Below are 16631 nucleotides of genomic sequence, written 5' to 3'. Positions count from 1 at the left end.
AGGGACTTAGGCAATGTGAGCTTAATGTCTAAACTGGAGAAATGTGAAAAAATGATTTTCAAGATTTAATGATTTTTAAGAACAAATGGTGGGCTCCAGTCTGGTAGAGTTCATGGAATCTTGGAGGCTAAATATATTACCTCATCCAAGATTGTCATTTTACAGGTGAAGAACGTGGGGCCAGAGAAGCTGAGTGAGGTACTCTACAGAGCCCACCTCAAGTTAGTGACATGCTGACAAGAAGAAGCACTTAATCCCGAGCCTAGTAATCTTTCATCAGCTCAGTTCTCCTGGCCCCCTTATAAAGAACAGCAAAAAATATTGGCAGTCATAACATAAAGTCAATATTAATTTTGCTACCTGGGCAAGAAGAACCTCTTTCTTTTTCTTTAGGTAGTAAAAATTCCTTCCTAAAGTTTTTTCATTTTATTTGTTCATTTAGAGATATAATAAAGTTACATGTGAACCTTCATCTAAATGACAGCAAATTAATGGAGTCTAAACTAAGGAAATTTCTTTCTAGTTCAAGCAACAACAGTGATACTCAGAAAATGGCTCTCAAGTCCCACAGGACTTTGTGTGTGCCAGTGGGAGGTCAAATGGGTTAAAGCGTGGAATGAGCTTAGAGCAGGGATGTTGGCGATGACAGATAATAATGTTGCTGAGGACCTTGGAAATGACTATGCATTTCTGAATGAGGATTAGTATATTACTCTGGGCTCAGCCACAAGCATGATGGAGTAAACAAGGGTCTAGACCAAGGTTGCCCAATAGAATTGCAATGCGAGCCACACACGTAAAGCTGTTTGAGTTGTCTTGTAGTCAAATTACAAAAAAAAGAAAAAAAAACCAGGCGATATTAATTTTAATAATGTTTCATTTAACCCAACATATACAAAAATTATGATTTCAATATACAATTTTAAAATGTATTAATGAGACACTTTACAATTTATTTTTTTATATTATCTTCAAAATCCAGTGTATTCAATACCTTTACAGACCATCTCAATTCAGACCAGCCCCATCTCAAGTCCTCCATAATTGTGTGTGCTTAGGGCTCCGTGTGGGACCGTGTTGCTCTAATCCTATTCACTTGCCAGCCTAATTTCACAAAAGCAACTGCTTTCGTCCTTTCTGAAGGTGCATGTGGTTTTTCTTGGCTCTTTCTTCCTTGTTATAAGATTAGTCGGCAGTGCCCAAGCTCATCACAGTTAAGTAGAAATACATTATACATTTAAATTTGAGTTATGGTACATATACGCAAGAGCTAAGCTGAATATTTAGCGCTCTCTAAAAACAGTTCGCTTCAAAAGTAATAGAATATTTTTCTTGAGTCGGTTTCTTTATATTTGCAGTTAAGTAAATGTGGCGAATGGTATTGTCCTTGTCGAGGAAGGTTTGTTTATTTCTTCACTTTGATAAGGTAAAACTTTACTGCTTTCTATGAGAAGTATTTAGGTGAATCTTTTAAAAACATGATTTATGATTCATGATTTATTTGGTTCAGTAAACATTAATTGTTCCCAGTGAGCATGATCAGGTTGTTGCAACAATGATTTTGATTATGGAAAGTTTGTTAGGGAACAGAGCATATGTCTTACAGATATTCCTTGAACTGCTTATCAAGGCCATTAGCAAAGGTGTTATGGTAGAAAGAAGCTGCATATTGCTTTACGCAGTTGGAAGCAACTGAAATTATGTTGCACTGAAAGCTACATAAATAATTGCCAATCAGGGGCGCCTGGGTGGCTCAGTGGGTTAAAGCCTCTGCCTTCAGCTCAGGTCATGATCCCAGGGTCCCAGGATTGAGCCCACATCCGGCTCTGTTGCTCAGCGGGAAGCCTGCCTCCTCCTTTCTCTCTCTCTGCCTGCCTCTCTGCCTAATTGTGATCTCCGCCTGCCAAATAAATAAATAAAATCCTTAAAAAAAATTGTTAATCAGATGGAAGAGTTTGTGTTACTTCTAAAAACATAGAGTAAGGTCATAAGGCTAACATTACGAGGAATAGCCTCATCACTTATTTTGAATTTTTTTTAATTTTTTAATTTATTTTCAGCATAACAGTATTCATTATTTTTGCATCATACCCAATGCTCCAAAATGTTGGTCTTTATCAATTTTGAAATGTTACTTCTTCATTTAGTGTTAGGTTACATGATGCACCAGTACACATCTTTCTCTCTTGTAAATTTCACAAAGAAGCTACGGAAACTTTGAGTTGAATTCATGCTTTGTGGCTCAATTTATAAAAGAACTCAATGTTTCTGGACCTTAATTTTCTTATCTGAAAAAGGGGTAGACTAATAAAAACTAAAAGTGAGTGAATACGTTTAGCTGAACACTTTACATGTCCCTACCCATCTAATTCTCTATTCCCACTGGGCATGGTATCATGTCTCCATCTTACACAGGAGAGGGTGGCGTCTGCCCAGGAGCACAAAGACAGGGATGGAGCCATCATTCAAGCCCAGGCTGGAGCTCGCCAGGGGAATTTCTTTGATACTTGAAATCACAGGGAGAAAAAGAGGCTTGGTAGAATTACTTAGAAGACCGGATATGAGGAAGTTTAGAGGCAAAGTGGGGGACTTGTGGGGTAGGAAAGGAAAAAATGAAACAAGATGGGATTGGGAGGGAGACAAACCATAAGAGACTCTTAATCTCACAAAACAAACTGAGGGTTTCCTGGGGGAGAGGGGTAGCGAGAGGGTGGTTGGGTTATGGACATTGGGGAAGGTATGTACTATGGTGAGTGCTGTGAAGTGTGTAAACCTGGCGATTCATAGACCTGTACCCCTGGGGCTAATAATACATTGTATGATAATAAAAAATTAAAAATTAAAAAAAAGAATTACTTAGAAAAATTATTTAAAGATACATTTTTAGGAAAATACTCTTTCTGCTTAGAATTCGTTAGATAAGCTCACTAGGATGTTAGGCAATTCTGTGCTAGTCTAAAAACCAAGACCATCCTTGATTTTAAGAAGTAAAACCAGGACTGTGGAGTCCTTCCTGGTGAAGTGATGAGGTTGGTCTCTGGAAAACAAGTGGTCAGGACCTGAGTTAAAGGAGGGATTGACTTAATTGCCTCCAAGTCTCCTTACCTCTCGGGCCTCCTGTGACTCTTGACGCAGGTTGAAGGGCAGAGCTGTTGTGCCCTTATCCAGGGTCCACATAGCTAATGCCAGGCAATGGCAGTTCATTAGTAAGAAGACTATGTGGTGATGGCTGTGGAGACAAAGCAGCGCAACAAAGTCTTAGAAGTCTCAATGCAACATGAGTCTTTGCAGAATGGACTACCTCACGGTGAATGTTTCCCATCTTCATCTTGTTCTTTCTGGAATTTACTTGGCTTCAGAATCTGTAAAATTCCACCATGGCTAGAGACCTTTGATGATATGGAGTGGGGAGAGTTGCAAACATTGGAGGAGTGAAGAAGGTAGAGGGTAGAAGGGCGAGGGAATGGGAGAGAGGGTGGGGGGAGGGAACGAATGTGACGGCAGGAAAACAAAACTCAGCGATGGAGGCTAGAATGAAGGCTTTGTCAGGGTAGTCTGCTACACCACTGAGATAATCAGGGCTAAAATGGCTCAGATTCCCCCTCATGGTCCCCCGCCCCCACCCCGTCCGCCCTTGGGGTCAAGCTTGTTTTCAGTGTTGCAAAGAGGACCACAGAGAAAAGTCCAAAACGTTTATGTCAGTGGAAGTGTTCAGCATCTTGGGAAAGTGTTCAGCTTCTTGGCAAAGCCACTGAATGGAGAGATTACCTCCAAGTGTGACCTGGGCAGGGGAGTAGCAAGGCGAGCGGCTAGTCGCGGGGTTAAAGCGCTAAACACACCATTTCTGAGCCCTCTGTGTACAAGTGGTGGAGACATTTTTATCAGTGAGTCGGTGATCAGTCTTCTCAGAGTGCTTTGACTCTGCTAAATGTCCAGAGGGCAACATTTAAGAAGGGTGTTTCTCTGGGTTTCGTTTATTTATACCAGCTTTTTAAAAAAAGCAACATTTGCTTTCTGTTTTCCGAATTTCGGCTCTCTCACAGTGTAGAGTGCTTCTTATATCAAATGTCTGTTGTGTGTCCAGGTAAATGGAATACATCCTGCCAAAAGTAAAAAAGGCTCTGGTCATCTATTCAATCAGGGGAAACACAGATAAGAAAGAAAGTGTTTCATTCGGTCTCTCACGCTCAGCGTCTCCGTATTGTTCAATTGTTACCCCTCGCTCCCCCAAGACACACAGTGTATTGACCGAGATAAGAAAGCCTCCATTCTTGTGTGCCTGCTGTCAGTAAAGCTATTGAAAGAAATCACATCGATCTAAATTTGACTCCAAGTGGAAGGGACCGTGAATGATGTCACTGCGCCAATGATAGATTTTTCCTTCCTTCCTGTCCTGCTAGAGCTAGTGCCTCACCTCCAAACACTCTCTCCTCTGGGTGCCTATCAGAGTAACCCCACATCTGTTTGTTCCTCTCACACTGGGTAACTGAAACAATATTTCCACAAGAGAAGTACAGTTCCTGAATATTTGCTCACAGTCCCTGGCATATATGAGGAGACATTCTCAAACATTTCTTGCTATAAGTGAGTAAAAATAAATGATTTTTGTTTGAAAATTCAGTATTTGACAATTTTTAGATTTTTTTCCCCCCATAGGTACTCCCCAAATAGGGGTGGGGAAAGTTTGGAAACAAATCCAATACTTGTTAAAGTCACAGACAATGATTTGGATGGATAACAATTTTCAAGAACCCCCCCTCCCCAAAACCCCCCCAAAACCAGAAACAAAAAACCCATAGATAGAATAGAGATCTGAGCCAAATTTAAAAATAAGAAATTGAATCTTCAACCACACACCTTCAGGATGGAAAAGAAACGGTTTATCAGCAGCATATGCAAATATAACTAAATTTTCCTCAGCTATGTTGTTTGAGTGCCAGAAAGGCTAATGCGATTCTAGGCGCATTTTCTATGCTTCCACAGAAACATACAGCGAGGGGAAAAAAAGGGAAGCAATAACTTCCCTCCGTTTTGAGGTGACACCCTGTGGGCAACGAGTTGATAAAGAGATGCAGGAGAGCTTCCCAGGGGTAATTTTAGAAATCTTGGCAAATCTAACAAGAGGAATCGGTTAGCCTCGGTGATGGCCTGGAAAGGGCTGAGGGTGTCATGCAACCAATGGGAGTTTGCAACTTGGTGAGTGGCCAGTAGAAACTGCACCCAGGTGAGTGGTCACACAAAGGAAATTTGACCTGCAACAAATAAGGAGATCCCAAGGGAATAACTTCCAAAGGCATGACTCCCCAAGAAGGGCAGATAGGCTTCTTTTAGGTGGGATTGGGGTGAATATTTAAAAGGCAGATCCTTGTCACCCTATGTAGAGGTGGGCATAAGGTTGAACACGCCTATCTGTAATTTGTATGTTTTGTAAATGAGGCTTGTGCTCCTCCTTGGGATCACGAGAGGAAGGTAGCTGTCGGTAGTTCTGGACGTCACTCCATGGCCCTTCTGTGCAGACGTGAGGAGGGCGTTTGGCTCAAGCTGGTGTGGGTGGTCTGGGCAGGCTGGAGGTCTTGTTAGGGCAGTGGCTGTCACTGGAGGGGGGGGGTTCTGGTTTTATGTGCCTGAGTCAAGAGGAGAACTGGAAAGAAGAGCTTAAGGAAAAATGCGGGACAAAAGTCAGTGCGTATAAGCAGGTGCACAGTGAAAGGGCAGGTCTTGGGGTCTAGCTGGTGACAAGAGCACTAGATAAACACTTAAAGCCTGATTATGTGGGCCAGGTGGGTTACACGACACTGATGGCTGCAGCAGACAGAGCCAGAAATAGTATGTAGAAGCTGCAAAAAGATGAGTTTGAGTTCAGGGAAAGCAAGATCTTTCTTCCAATTATTTTTTTTCAAGATTTTATTTATTTATTTGACAGACAGAGATCACAAGTAGGCAGGAAGGCAGGCAGAGAGAGAGAGAGAGGAGGAAGCAGGCTCCCCGCTGAGCAGAGAGCCCGATGTGGTGCTCGATCCCAGGACCCTGGGATCATGACCTGAGCTGAAGGCAGAGGCTTTAACCCCAAAAGGAAGAACTTTCCAGTAGAGTTGCCCTTCTAGGGGCATGGAGGAGTGAGGTTCTCAAGTTGGAAGAAGTTCAAGAAGAGGCTGCATGACCCCTTACTGGGTCAGTCTCGATGGATCACTGAGGGGTCTTGTCTAGCTGTGGCTGTGATTCCCTGGCCCTGTGTTAAAATAGAGCCAACTGGCATGAAATAAGGGATGTGCAGTGTAAGATCTCTGAAGTGGGACAGCCATCAGTATCTTCCACTCTCCCGGGGGCCCAAGGACAAAGCCGGCAACTGTCATGTGCCAGAAGGAGGTGGCTGAGGAGGCAGCTGTGTCCCTCTGGTATTCTTCAGACTTGTTTTAATGCATTCTGAGTTTTCAGATTTTCTTTTTTTAAAGATCTTATTTATTTCTTTGAGAGTGAAAAAGCACTGAGGGAGAGGGAGAAGCAAACTTCCCACTGAGCAGAGAGCCTGACTCGGGATTCGATCCCAGGACCCTGAGATCAGGACCTGAGCCAAAGGCAGCCACTTATTCGACTGAGCCACCCAAGCGCCCCGGGCTTTTGGCTTTTCTGTTCCTGATATAAATCTATCACTCTACGCCACAGTCCACACACACACATACACACACACACACACACACACACACACACCCAAGCCCTTCGCTAAAGCAGGGGGAAATGCATAGGAAACGTGTAAAAGAACTGAGCTAGACTCCAAGCTGGGGCTTCCTCTGCCCTGTCCCAGGAGTAAATGAATCTATTTCATTTTATGTTTTAAAAAAGATTTATGTGTTTATTTGAGAGCAGGAGAGGGGGGGGAGCAGAGGGAGAAGAGAGAATCTTCAGAGACTCTGAGCCTAGTACAGAGTTCACCATGGGGCGTGATCTCACGACCTGAGAGTCAGCAGCTTCTGAGCGACTGAGCCAGCTAGGTGCGCCTACATTTCACTTTCAGAGATTAAGCTTGGTACCTAAAGTTGCACTGTTCGGACGGATTGATTTTTCTCATCAAAATCGACTGTTTGGAGACGACTGTATGCATTTGCTGCTTAGTTTCTTTAAATGTTCTGTGGTACATACACAGCCTGAATGGAGATAAGAATCTCAGGCAGAAAGTTATTTTTGCAGTGAGGTGGAAGGAACATTAGATCATTCAGCTGAACCACTCTGCCACGGAGATCATAATAGCACCACTCCTTAGGGTTGTGAAAATGAAGTAAGTTAATACATGTGAAGAACTTACATCGATATCAGGTGCATACAAAACAAGTATTAGTGTTTTTATATACTGTTTTGGGAGTCCTTTCGACCACCTCCAGGATTAGTAATTTGCCAGAAGGACTCATGGGCCCCAACAAAGCTGTTACGCTCAGTTATAGTTTGTTACAGTGAAAGAATACCGATTAAAGTCGGCAAAGGAGAAAGGTGCACTGGGTGGAGGGCAGGTGCTCTGGACCCCTGGCACGCATGCTGCCCAGTTGTCCTGACAGAGCTTAATTCTCCTGGCAATGTGTGACAACACACACCAGGTGTGGCCAACCAGGGAAATTCACCCATGCCTTGGTGTCCAGGATTTTTGTGGGTGGGGAGGAGCCCGTCACCCAGACATGCCGTCCTCAGCTCCTCCTTCCTCACCCGCCACCATGAGAGGTCAAACTGACAGGGTGTGTCCCCATACCCAGATGTACAAAAAAGGCATTCACAGTTAGTCACGTTGTTGGCATGAACTAAGGCATGGCCCAAAGTCTCAGACACACAAAGACACTTCTCTCAGGTGGGATACTCCAAGGGTTGGAACAGCCGGTCAAGGGACATTTGGAATGGGGAGGCTTTGGGTGACTCAGGCTCCTGAGTGAACATGTTACTGCACATTATCAAATTCAACCATCTTCTTAAGGCTTGAAATACTTTTTTTTTTTTTTTTAAAGTATGTGACCATTTATTGAGTGTTCATCACATGTATATCTCTTATAATCTTCTCTCTATGAGCTGGAAAATAATTTCAGTTTCAATCCACGTTGTAGACCCAAAAAAGAAGCTGTTATTATCCAGTATGAGAGGACTGTATCAGAAACTAAAGATCACTACTATCATTGCAATAATGGTGATGCTCCATGCATTCTTAACTAAAATTCCATGTCAAAGGCTTTGTGAGCATTACTAGTTTCAGTCCTTATCAACAATTGTGGAAGGGAGGTAATAGTTGTGATTTGCTGGTGAGAGAGTAAAGGTGCAGAGAATTTTAAAAACCCGCCCAAGGGCTCTTCAGTCAGTAAAGGGCAGAGTCTGCATTTACCGACCAGATTCCATGCCTCATAGTCTTAACATCACACACGATAGTTTGCTATGACATTGAAAAACAAGGGCTCTAAAAAGTATTAGGAAACATTAAAAAACTTCCAACAAGATTTATTTGATTTGATGCATCTCAAGATCCCCAGAATGTTTAGACACCGGCGGGGGGTGGGGGGATGGGGCAGAGTTGTGGCGAGAACACGTGTTGCTTTTACCGACAGAGATCTCGGCCAAGAAAATTCTCAGATGCCTCTCCCCATAAAAGGCAAAAAAAAAAAAAAAAAAAAAAAAAAAAAAGCAAGAAAAAGAGAGATACCAAAAGGAGGAAAATTATATAGTTATTTTGAGTGTTTTCATTCTTAAGGGGAGCATAAAATCTGAATGTTGTCCAAGATTCCAACATTGTTGCCACCGTGAATTGTCTGTAATTGAATTTTCTCCTTCCCATTTATTAGATCTCAGTCCGTGGTAGAAGCTGGGACCCTGAAACATGAGGAGAAGGGAGAGAATGACAACACTCAGCCCCTCCTGGCTCTGGACTGAACCCTGAGTCACCCCATGCTCTCGCAGATCGCCAGCCTGCAGTGGATCAGCCACCCAGGAAGCGCGTGTGTGCAACTGACCCACAGGGACACGTGCGTTCCGCTTGACACAAGGCCCTCCACTCCCGCCACCTAGTGATGACTGTCACCAGCCATTGGTCTGAGCAGCCAAAGTTGAACAAAGACTTGAGAGATTTTTTTCTTTTTTTTCTTTTTGGTGAGGGGACTGGAGGTGAAGCAAGGCAGTCATGTCAACACGATTCCCCCTCCCCCGTATTTATGGTATTAAATGAACTGCAAAAAAGAAAACTAAATTTGATGCATACACCACATTAGTGCCAGGATTTTTCTGAGGTACCACAGAGACCCACTCTCAGTTTTGTGACTTAAGATTAAGTGCATTTCCAAGTAGATATATGAGAAGGAAACTGTGCAGACCCAAATGTCAAGCTCAACGTAGTGCAAAGCCCCAAGACAGTAGTATCTCAAGTCATTTCCATTCTTAGTGAATTACTTTCTTTGACCTCATCACCAGCATCGGATTGTTCAGTCCAAGGGCATGTCCTTGTAGGTCTCGTTCTTCACAGAGTTTGCTTATTTTGAGAACCTGCAAGAACAATTTTGATGTCACATCTCTTGTCAGGCCACCAGCTGATTACCATGATCTGGCTTAAAAAAAAGACACGCACAACCTGAAATACGATTATTTCATCTTAATAACGTGACTTTCCACAGGTAACATGAGATTGTGGAGGGAGGGGTGGGGATTCATCGAAAACACATGTCAGTGATTAATGGATTCATTCAAATTACCACACTTGGGTCACTACAGGCAAGAAAAGTGCTACAAAAGCATTTAATGCCCCCCACTCCCTCCCCACCCTCCCCCAACCAGTTAAAGGTATGGAGACCGGAGCTGGCTGTTGCTGAGAGGGTAGGTACCAATCATGGAGGAAGACCCTTAATGATGGCTAAATATGCAAGTACTGACAATAAGAGAAGATTAGGAATGCGGGATAAAATGCCAAAGATCATTTTATTTCTTTGTCTATTCTCCTTAGAAATGGGAGTCCCCAACTATCCATTCCAAGGAAATTAAATAGAGATAAACAGGTAACACAGGATAGGATATCCTTACTCGTGCCACGTTTCCCAAAACCCGTTTGTGTTTAAGGCATCTCGTATCTTCCCAGCCATCCACATGACATGAGCATTAGTCAGCATGACCAGTTGGTGCTCAGTATCAAATAAAAGATATTTTAGTTGAAAGATATTTTAGTTGGGCAGAAAAATATGATTTTATGTTTTAAGGACTTGAGAGGATTAACTTAAAATTCAAAGCAAAGAGGTGATTCAACTGGCCATAATCAACCTCAGTAGATATTATTATTACTAATCTTAACCATTTATTACATCTCTTTCTCAATGAATCTAGTGTTTTAATTTGTTTTCTACTGGCAGAGGAGATAAGAGATGTAATTTTTGTACTCTACCCTTGAAATAAAATTGAAATAGAATTATAAATATTTCTTGACCAACTGGATCATGGTATACATAAAACCCATTCATTTTGTGTAGACATTTCAAATAACAAAACAGTAACACTGAGATAACTCTACCCATGCAGTGACTGAAACACTTTTCTTATATTCCATATGGAATTCCATAGAGAAGAAAGATAAAGAATTAAAGTGAATTAGAAAATCCATGTTATGACTGGGTTTATAAAACAGTTGTGGGATCCAAGTATTTAAAATGCTACCGGAATCGATTATTGCCAACACTTTGCAACAGTAATAATTTTGGCTTTTCAATTGGCAATATAGAGAATCCTACTGTAGTGACCTGATTTTAAATACCATATTATAATTATTAAGTTAAGAGCTAGTTTTTACTCTATGCCATGACTTCATTAAATGAATGTAAGATGATGATTTAACACTGACAACATATACTTTAAATTTCTTTATGTGTATGCAATATACATCCGAGAACCAAATTCAAGAAGTGACATGAATGTTATTACATGAGCATTGGATTGTATTGTCCTTTGTCAATCATTTCTTCTGTTCAATAAATACTGAAGGACAAAACTCCTTTTGATTTTTCAAGAGCTTGGTTCTTCTTCTGGACTGTGGTCATTAATTTGGAGACTTTCTTCACATGCTTCTTCATCTATTTGAGTGGGACTGTTTTTGGCAAAACAGAAGGGAACAGGACAAATATTTTGCAAACCCTTCTACCTGGAAGCTAATGTCAAGCAAAAAGGGTACATTTCAGTGGTAAAGAACTCTTTTTAAAAGAGATAAATCATCCTCCTTGTCTTTAGATGGAAAGGAAGCACAAGTGTTTTTTCTACCGATGAATGAAATCTGATAACCTGTCATTTCTTCAGCATTTTTGTTCATATTGGCTTAAAATTCAGGTGCACGAGCATCCTTACATTTATATATGTAACATGTCTAGTTTGATTGGAAACATGAAATATTTAATACATTAATGTCCTTCTAAATTAATAATTTGATCATTTTTGGAATAAGTAGGCAAGCCCATTTTTCCAACAGTTGTTTCTATGCTGTGGGTAAGATTAGAGCTAACCTGTGGATAACAACTGCTACTTCTAAGCTCTATTTAAATGGCAGAAGTTTCTCAAGCCAGGGAAAGAGAAGAGTCTTTCGAACTCTTTCAGAGAAGAAGGTGATCCTGAACCCAGGACCAAGATCCTGGCATTCTTGGGCTTCCGCTCTGCCATCCTTCGTATTTTTATAAAACTGTGATGGGAATCCATGTACAGGGATTTACAACAGGCAAAGAGACTCTGGATTCGGGGCCTGTCTCAGATGCCAAAGAGCCCAAGGAGCCAGATGTCCTGGCAGCTGCCTGTCTGCCTCATCCCGAGAGAAAATTTTTACTTTGAGTAATGTTACTTTTTTTTTTCTTCAGTTCTAATTCTTGGCATTAAAAAAATTTACTGGTGACACTTTTGTGACTCAATATAAAATGACTCTGTGTCCTGTTTCAGTGTGAAAAGCTCCTCTTAGAAAGACAGCATCTCCACCATTTGCATGGCTAGGAGAGACATTAAGACAATGGCTCTCAATGAAGATAAGAAAGCAAACAGACCCAGTGGGTGGGAAGCAGTACAGTTCACAGACATCAGCGTAATTACATCTTTCCCCTTTGTATTAGGAAAATAAAATTGCTTCTTTATGAGTGTCTTTTACTAAACAGAATTAAAATAGGGAATTCTGAGTTCAAGAGGGAAGTCACCATTAAGCCAGCTAGAAGTAAAGCAGCTTATTATTAAACTCAACAAAAAAGTAGTGGTACATGATGAAAAACATGGCCTAGATACCCTAGAAAAATATAATTGCATAGAAAAATTACAAACTGAAGTGATCCATTCACAGTTTCTACACGAATTCTCATTGTACACTGACAGAGGCCTCTTCAAAGGGGGAAAAATATCTTTGGCTGACAAGGCTGAAGCTCTCACGTCTTCACCGCAAATACGGCATCAGATGATGGGTGCTGTCGTGGGATGAAGGACAGCGAGGGGCTTTCAACGTGAACTGCAGCAAGGCAAAATATTCCATTTAGTGTCTTCTAACCCTAGGAGGAGCCTTAGAATTGGGAGAGCTGCCCATCAAGAGAATGATAGGCCCTCAAACTTGGAACCTCTGTCCCCACACCCAAGAAGAGAGAGCCAGTAGGCAGCCTCTCTCCAGTGTGTCCCAAGCCTGCACGACATGCTAAATCGCAGGAAGGCTGTGTCTCTGCTGGGGTGTCAGCTCTGGGTGCCACACATCCACGATGAAGATCAGTCGGAAAGATGCGGCGTCCTGCCACACCTCGTGCTCGAAAGAGTCATCAAAGATGAGCACCTTGCCTTCTTCCCATGACCTGGAACAGAAAAACACGAATTCAGAGGTCTGAGAGTCAGTCCCTGGATATGTGGAGATGGGCACTTTCACGGTAACCTGTGGGATCTGACCAGGAAATTGGAACACGGAGCCAAGATTGATTCTTCCCTTGGTGATCAGGAAAGAATTTCAGGATCTTTACCATGTATATGGTTTTCAAAGCCCATCCCTGAGAGTGTGCAAAGCGCAGGCCACTCATGATAAGGGCAGACTTATCATTGTCACCTTCTCACAGGCCCTGCCATTATTCTTGGTCCAAGCCTAGGTGAGGCTTGTTGAGGCAGGCAAGAGGGCAAAGGTGTGCCAGGGCTGCTCGTGCCCAAGGGGACTTCCTGGTCAGTGACTGCATGCTATCCTCCCTGGCCTTCCAGAGAGTGGTCTAGACCTGTGGGTAGCACCTGGGCTCAGGCTTCTCAGTGCCTTGTATGCTCCCTGGCATGGGGCCATCGCATCTCCAAGGGATTTGCTCAACCCCTTCCATTTGTTGGCCTTCCATTTTATAAAAAAAAGTTCCATTTTATGGAAGGGCAGATTGGGAATGAATTTTGTTTCTATTCTGAATGTCACCTGCAGTGCAAGTGGGTTATCTTTGGAATATTTTAAGTCAAAGCCACGATAAACATCCTTCAGGGCCTCCAGCATTACATCGTAAGATATATGCATAGTAGCTAAGACGTAAATATTGTGCTCGTCTAAATAAAGCAGTCAAGAGAGAAATGTGCAGGGGCAATTACACAGTGCCTTTCTAATCTAAAGAAAGTTTATTGCTGGTGCTACTGTTCTCCTATTGTTAAAATAGACATTAATGCCAATATGGTACATGCTGAGTTCTGTCTTTAAGATGAAGTTTTTACCAGGAAACTTTCTTTAGATACGCAAATTCCACTCAGGCATTTGGAATTTTATGTCAGGGATTAGCAAATAATTAAAATTATAGGATGGAAAATGCTAGCTTGATTTCAAGTTACTGCATTATCATAAGGAAATCTGCCTTCAGAAATAATATTTGTGTCTTTTTTATGCTCATTACTAGGGGATTAATCAATAGTAAATTAGGTAATATGTCATACTGCAGAGTTTCTCAGCCTTGGCACTAGGGACATCTGGGATCAGATAATTGGCTGTTGGGGGTCATCCTGTGCTCTGTGTATGTTTGGCAGCAGCTCTAGCCTCTACACACTAGAAGCCAGTAGCTTGTGTTCTCCCACCAAATCACGAGAACAAAAACTGTCTCCAGTCATTGCCAAATGGTGGCGTGGTGATAGGAGGTGAGAGGCAAATTTGTCCCAGACATATTGCATTAATCTGACAATAGCATTTCTAAGTTATTTAAAGTAAATGATAAAGTAATGAATATTTGCAAGTTACGAGTTCCTTCGAATTGAGAACCTCCACGTCAGTTACTGACCCACTCTACACGCTGTCCCACATGCCTAGCCTGATAGTTGCATTCAATAAACAGGGGCTGCTTAACTCTTCTGTATGAAGAGTTAATTTGCTCTTCTGTAAGTTAAGGACCAAAGGGTTCTACTGGAGTTCTATCCAAATGTAACCAAGAAATATAGAGACACAGATACAAATGACAGAGTATGTATTATTACAATGCAAAAACCAACTTGGAAAAAAAGGGCAAAGTTAAAAAGAGAAAAAAAATGAAAAGAAAAAAGAAATGAAATTACTCACAGCTTACAGAGTTTGGTGGGGATTTTCTACGTCTTGGAGTTATTGGCGGAACTATGCAATGTCTATGGGTACCATGGACAAGCCTAAATATAGGCAAAAGATAAGGGAGGGGCGCTTTCAAGAGGGAAAGGCAGGACACCCATGTGCACAGCAGCTATACTCACTGTAGCCAAAAGGTGGAAGCAATCCAAGGGTCTACTGATGAATGAATGGGTAAGCAAAATGTGGGATATGCATACAATGGAACATTATTCTGGCCTCCATAAAAAGGAAATCCAGACAATGCTACAACATGGATACTGTGATCTTTTGCTATGTAAAATAAAGCGCTCATACAAGAACAAATATTATGTGATTCCACTCAGAGACGGTATCCAGAGTAGCCAAATTCATACAGATAGAAAGAACAATGGCGAGTTGTGGTTTAGAGTGCATGGGGCTTCAGTGAGATGAAGAGTCCTGTGAAAGGACAGGGGCCAGCGATGGCAGCATGATATGATCATATGTAACACCACTGAACTGTGTGTACATTAGAAATAGGGCAGTAAATGTTACATTCTGTGTGTTTCACCACAAATGAAATAGGAAAAAAAAAAAAAAGGAAAAGGCAAAGCGGAGCATGTGGTAGAAGGGGAGAGAAACAGCAGAGTACAACAGAGAAGTTATGGCCCTGAAGGGAAGTGGATTTAAATCTCTGAGCTCTGCCATTTACTACTAACGTGACCTGGGGCAAGCTGCTTGGCATCCATGAGCCTTTGTGTTTTTATCAGCATAGCTGATGTGAGGATTAGCATATGACCAGCACATAGAAAATACTCAATTAACGGTAGAGAACATAGAACAAAGGAGGAAGGAAAATACAGGAAGAAATTGGGAAAAGATGAAAGAGGTGATAATGCATGGGGGTGGTATAATGTTATCAAAAATAACCTTGGTGGGGCGCCTGGGTGGCTCAGTGGTTAAATGTCTGCCTTCTGCTCAGGTCATGATCTCAGGGTCCTAGGATTGAGCCCTGCATCGGGCTCTCTGCTCAGCCGGGAGTCTGCCTCTCCCTCTGTTCTCTCTCACTTTTTGCTCTCTCTGAAATAAATATATAAAATCTTAAAAAAAAAAAAAAAAAAAAAAAAAAACCTTGGCTTCATGCACTATGGATTTGCCTTCATTTGAGAAGACTGAAAATCTTGCAAGGGAGTGGGTGAGATATCAAAAATCTTCCACAGAATTTGCAGTATGCACTTGGACTGCAATGACAAGTGGTTCTCAAGTGGTTTTCTGAGTGGCAGAGACTCCAGAATCTACTTAAAATATAGGAAGTAATATAAAGACCCAAAGAAAATTCTAGGGTGTGCAAAATTTTATTTTTTCACTAGATTCTGATAAGTGTAAGAAAGCCAAATGCCCTGATGAAACAATTTTTTAAAAGATTTTATTTAATTATGAGAGAGAAAGAGAGAGAGAGAATGGAGGAGGAGAAGAAGGAGAGGGATAAGGGGACTCTGCACTGAGTGTGGAGCCTGATGCAGGGCTCAATTTCAGGACCCTGAAATCATGACCTCAGCTGAAATGAAGATCAGACGCCTAACCGACTGAGCCACCCAGGTACCCCCAAACCACTTTTTTTTTCTTTTTAAACAAAAAAATCTAGGAGGTATTCCAGAGAGTTGGATTCTTTTAGAGCCATCAAACTCATGGGGAAGCGTGTCCCATTATCTTCTATTTGCCCTTCCATTTTCTTTCCTACATTTTCCCAGAAAACAGCAAAGATACCCAATCATTTAATGTAGATTCCTTTTGAATACTTCAAAACTACTGTCTTTCCATCACTTACTGAGAGTTAAAGTGACAAAAAGTGCAGCCCTCATTAAACTCAAAGCAAAGAACAATAAAACCTCATCCAAGCAACATGCAGGCTGAGTGACTGGGGTTAAGAAGAGAGAGAGGGCTTTCCACCAAACAAGATAGAGCTAAAGAAGTCAAAGGTCTTTAGTTCTCTTCCAAATCACAAAGACTAATCCTTGCGAGGCCAAGAAACAGTATTCAGGCCACTGGCTTTGTGAGCAAAGCTCTACCACATGAGATTAAATTATACTCAAAGTATGACATGAAAAGCTTCCTCTGAAGAAAAGATTTC

The 16631-nt window shown here is 41.8% G+C and overlaps 2 protein-coding genes across 5 annotated transcripts in view; one reads left to right on the top strand and one right to left on the bottom strand.

The window, feature by feature from the left end:
* Positions 1-10368, top strand: part of CLVS1 (clavesin 1) — a 193302-nt gene extending 182934 nt beyond the window's left edge. The window contains exon 6 of the mRNA XM_059166369.1: positions 8808-10368. Within this exon, the coding sequence (XP_059022352.1) occupies positions 8808-8895 (88 nt within the window). The 3' untranslated portion in view covers positions 8896-10368. The remainder of the gene's footprint in view (positions 1-8807) is intronic.
* ASPH (aspartate beta-hydroxylase) overlaps positions 9912-16631 on the bottom strand; it is a 215140-nt gene continuing 208420 nt past the window's right edge. For all 4 annotated transcript variants that reach the window (XM_059166360.1, XM_059166361.1, XM_059166362.1 and 1 more), the window contains one exon: positions 9912-12797. In XM_059166360.1, the coding sequence (XP_059022343.1) occupies positions 12647-12797 (151 nt within the window). In that variant the 3' untranslated portion in view covers positions 9912-12646. The remainder of the gene's footprint in view (positions 12798-16631) is intronic.

Source organism: Mustela lutreola, chromosome 3 (assembly GCF_030435805.1).
Source record: "Mustela lutreola isolate mMusLut2 chromosome 3, mMusLut2.pri, whole genome shotgun sequence".
NCBI lineage: Eukaryota > Metazoa > Chordata > Mammalia > Carnivora > Mustelidae > Mustela > Mustela lutreola.
Note: the sequence above shows the minus strand (reverse complement) of the source record. Positions and strands in the feature narration are given on the sequence as shown.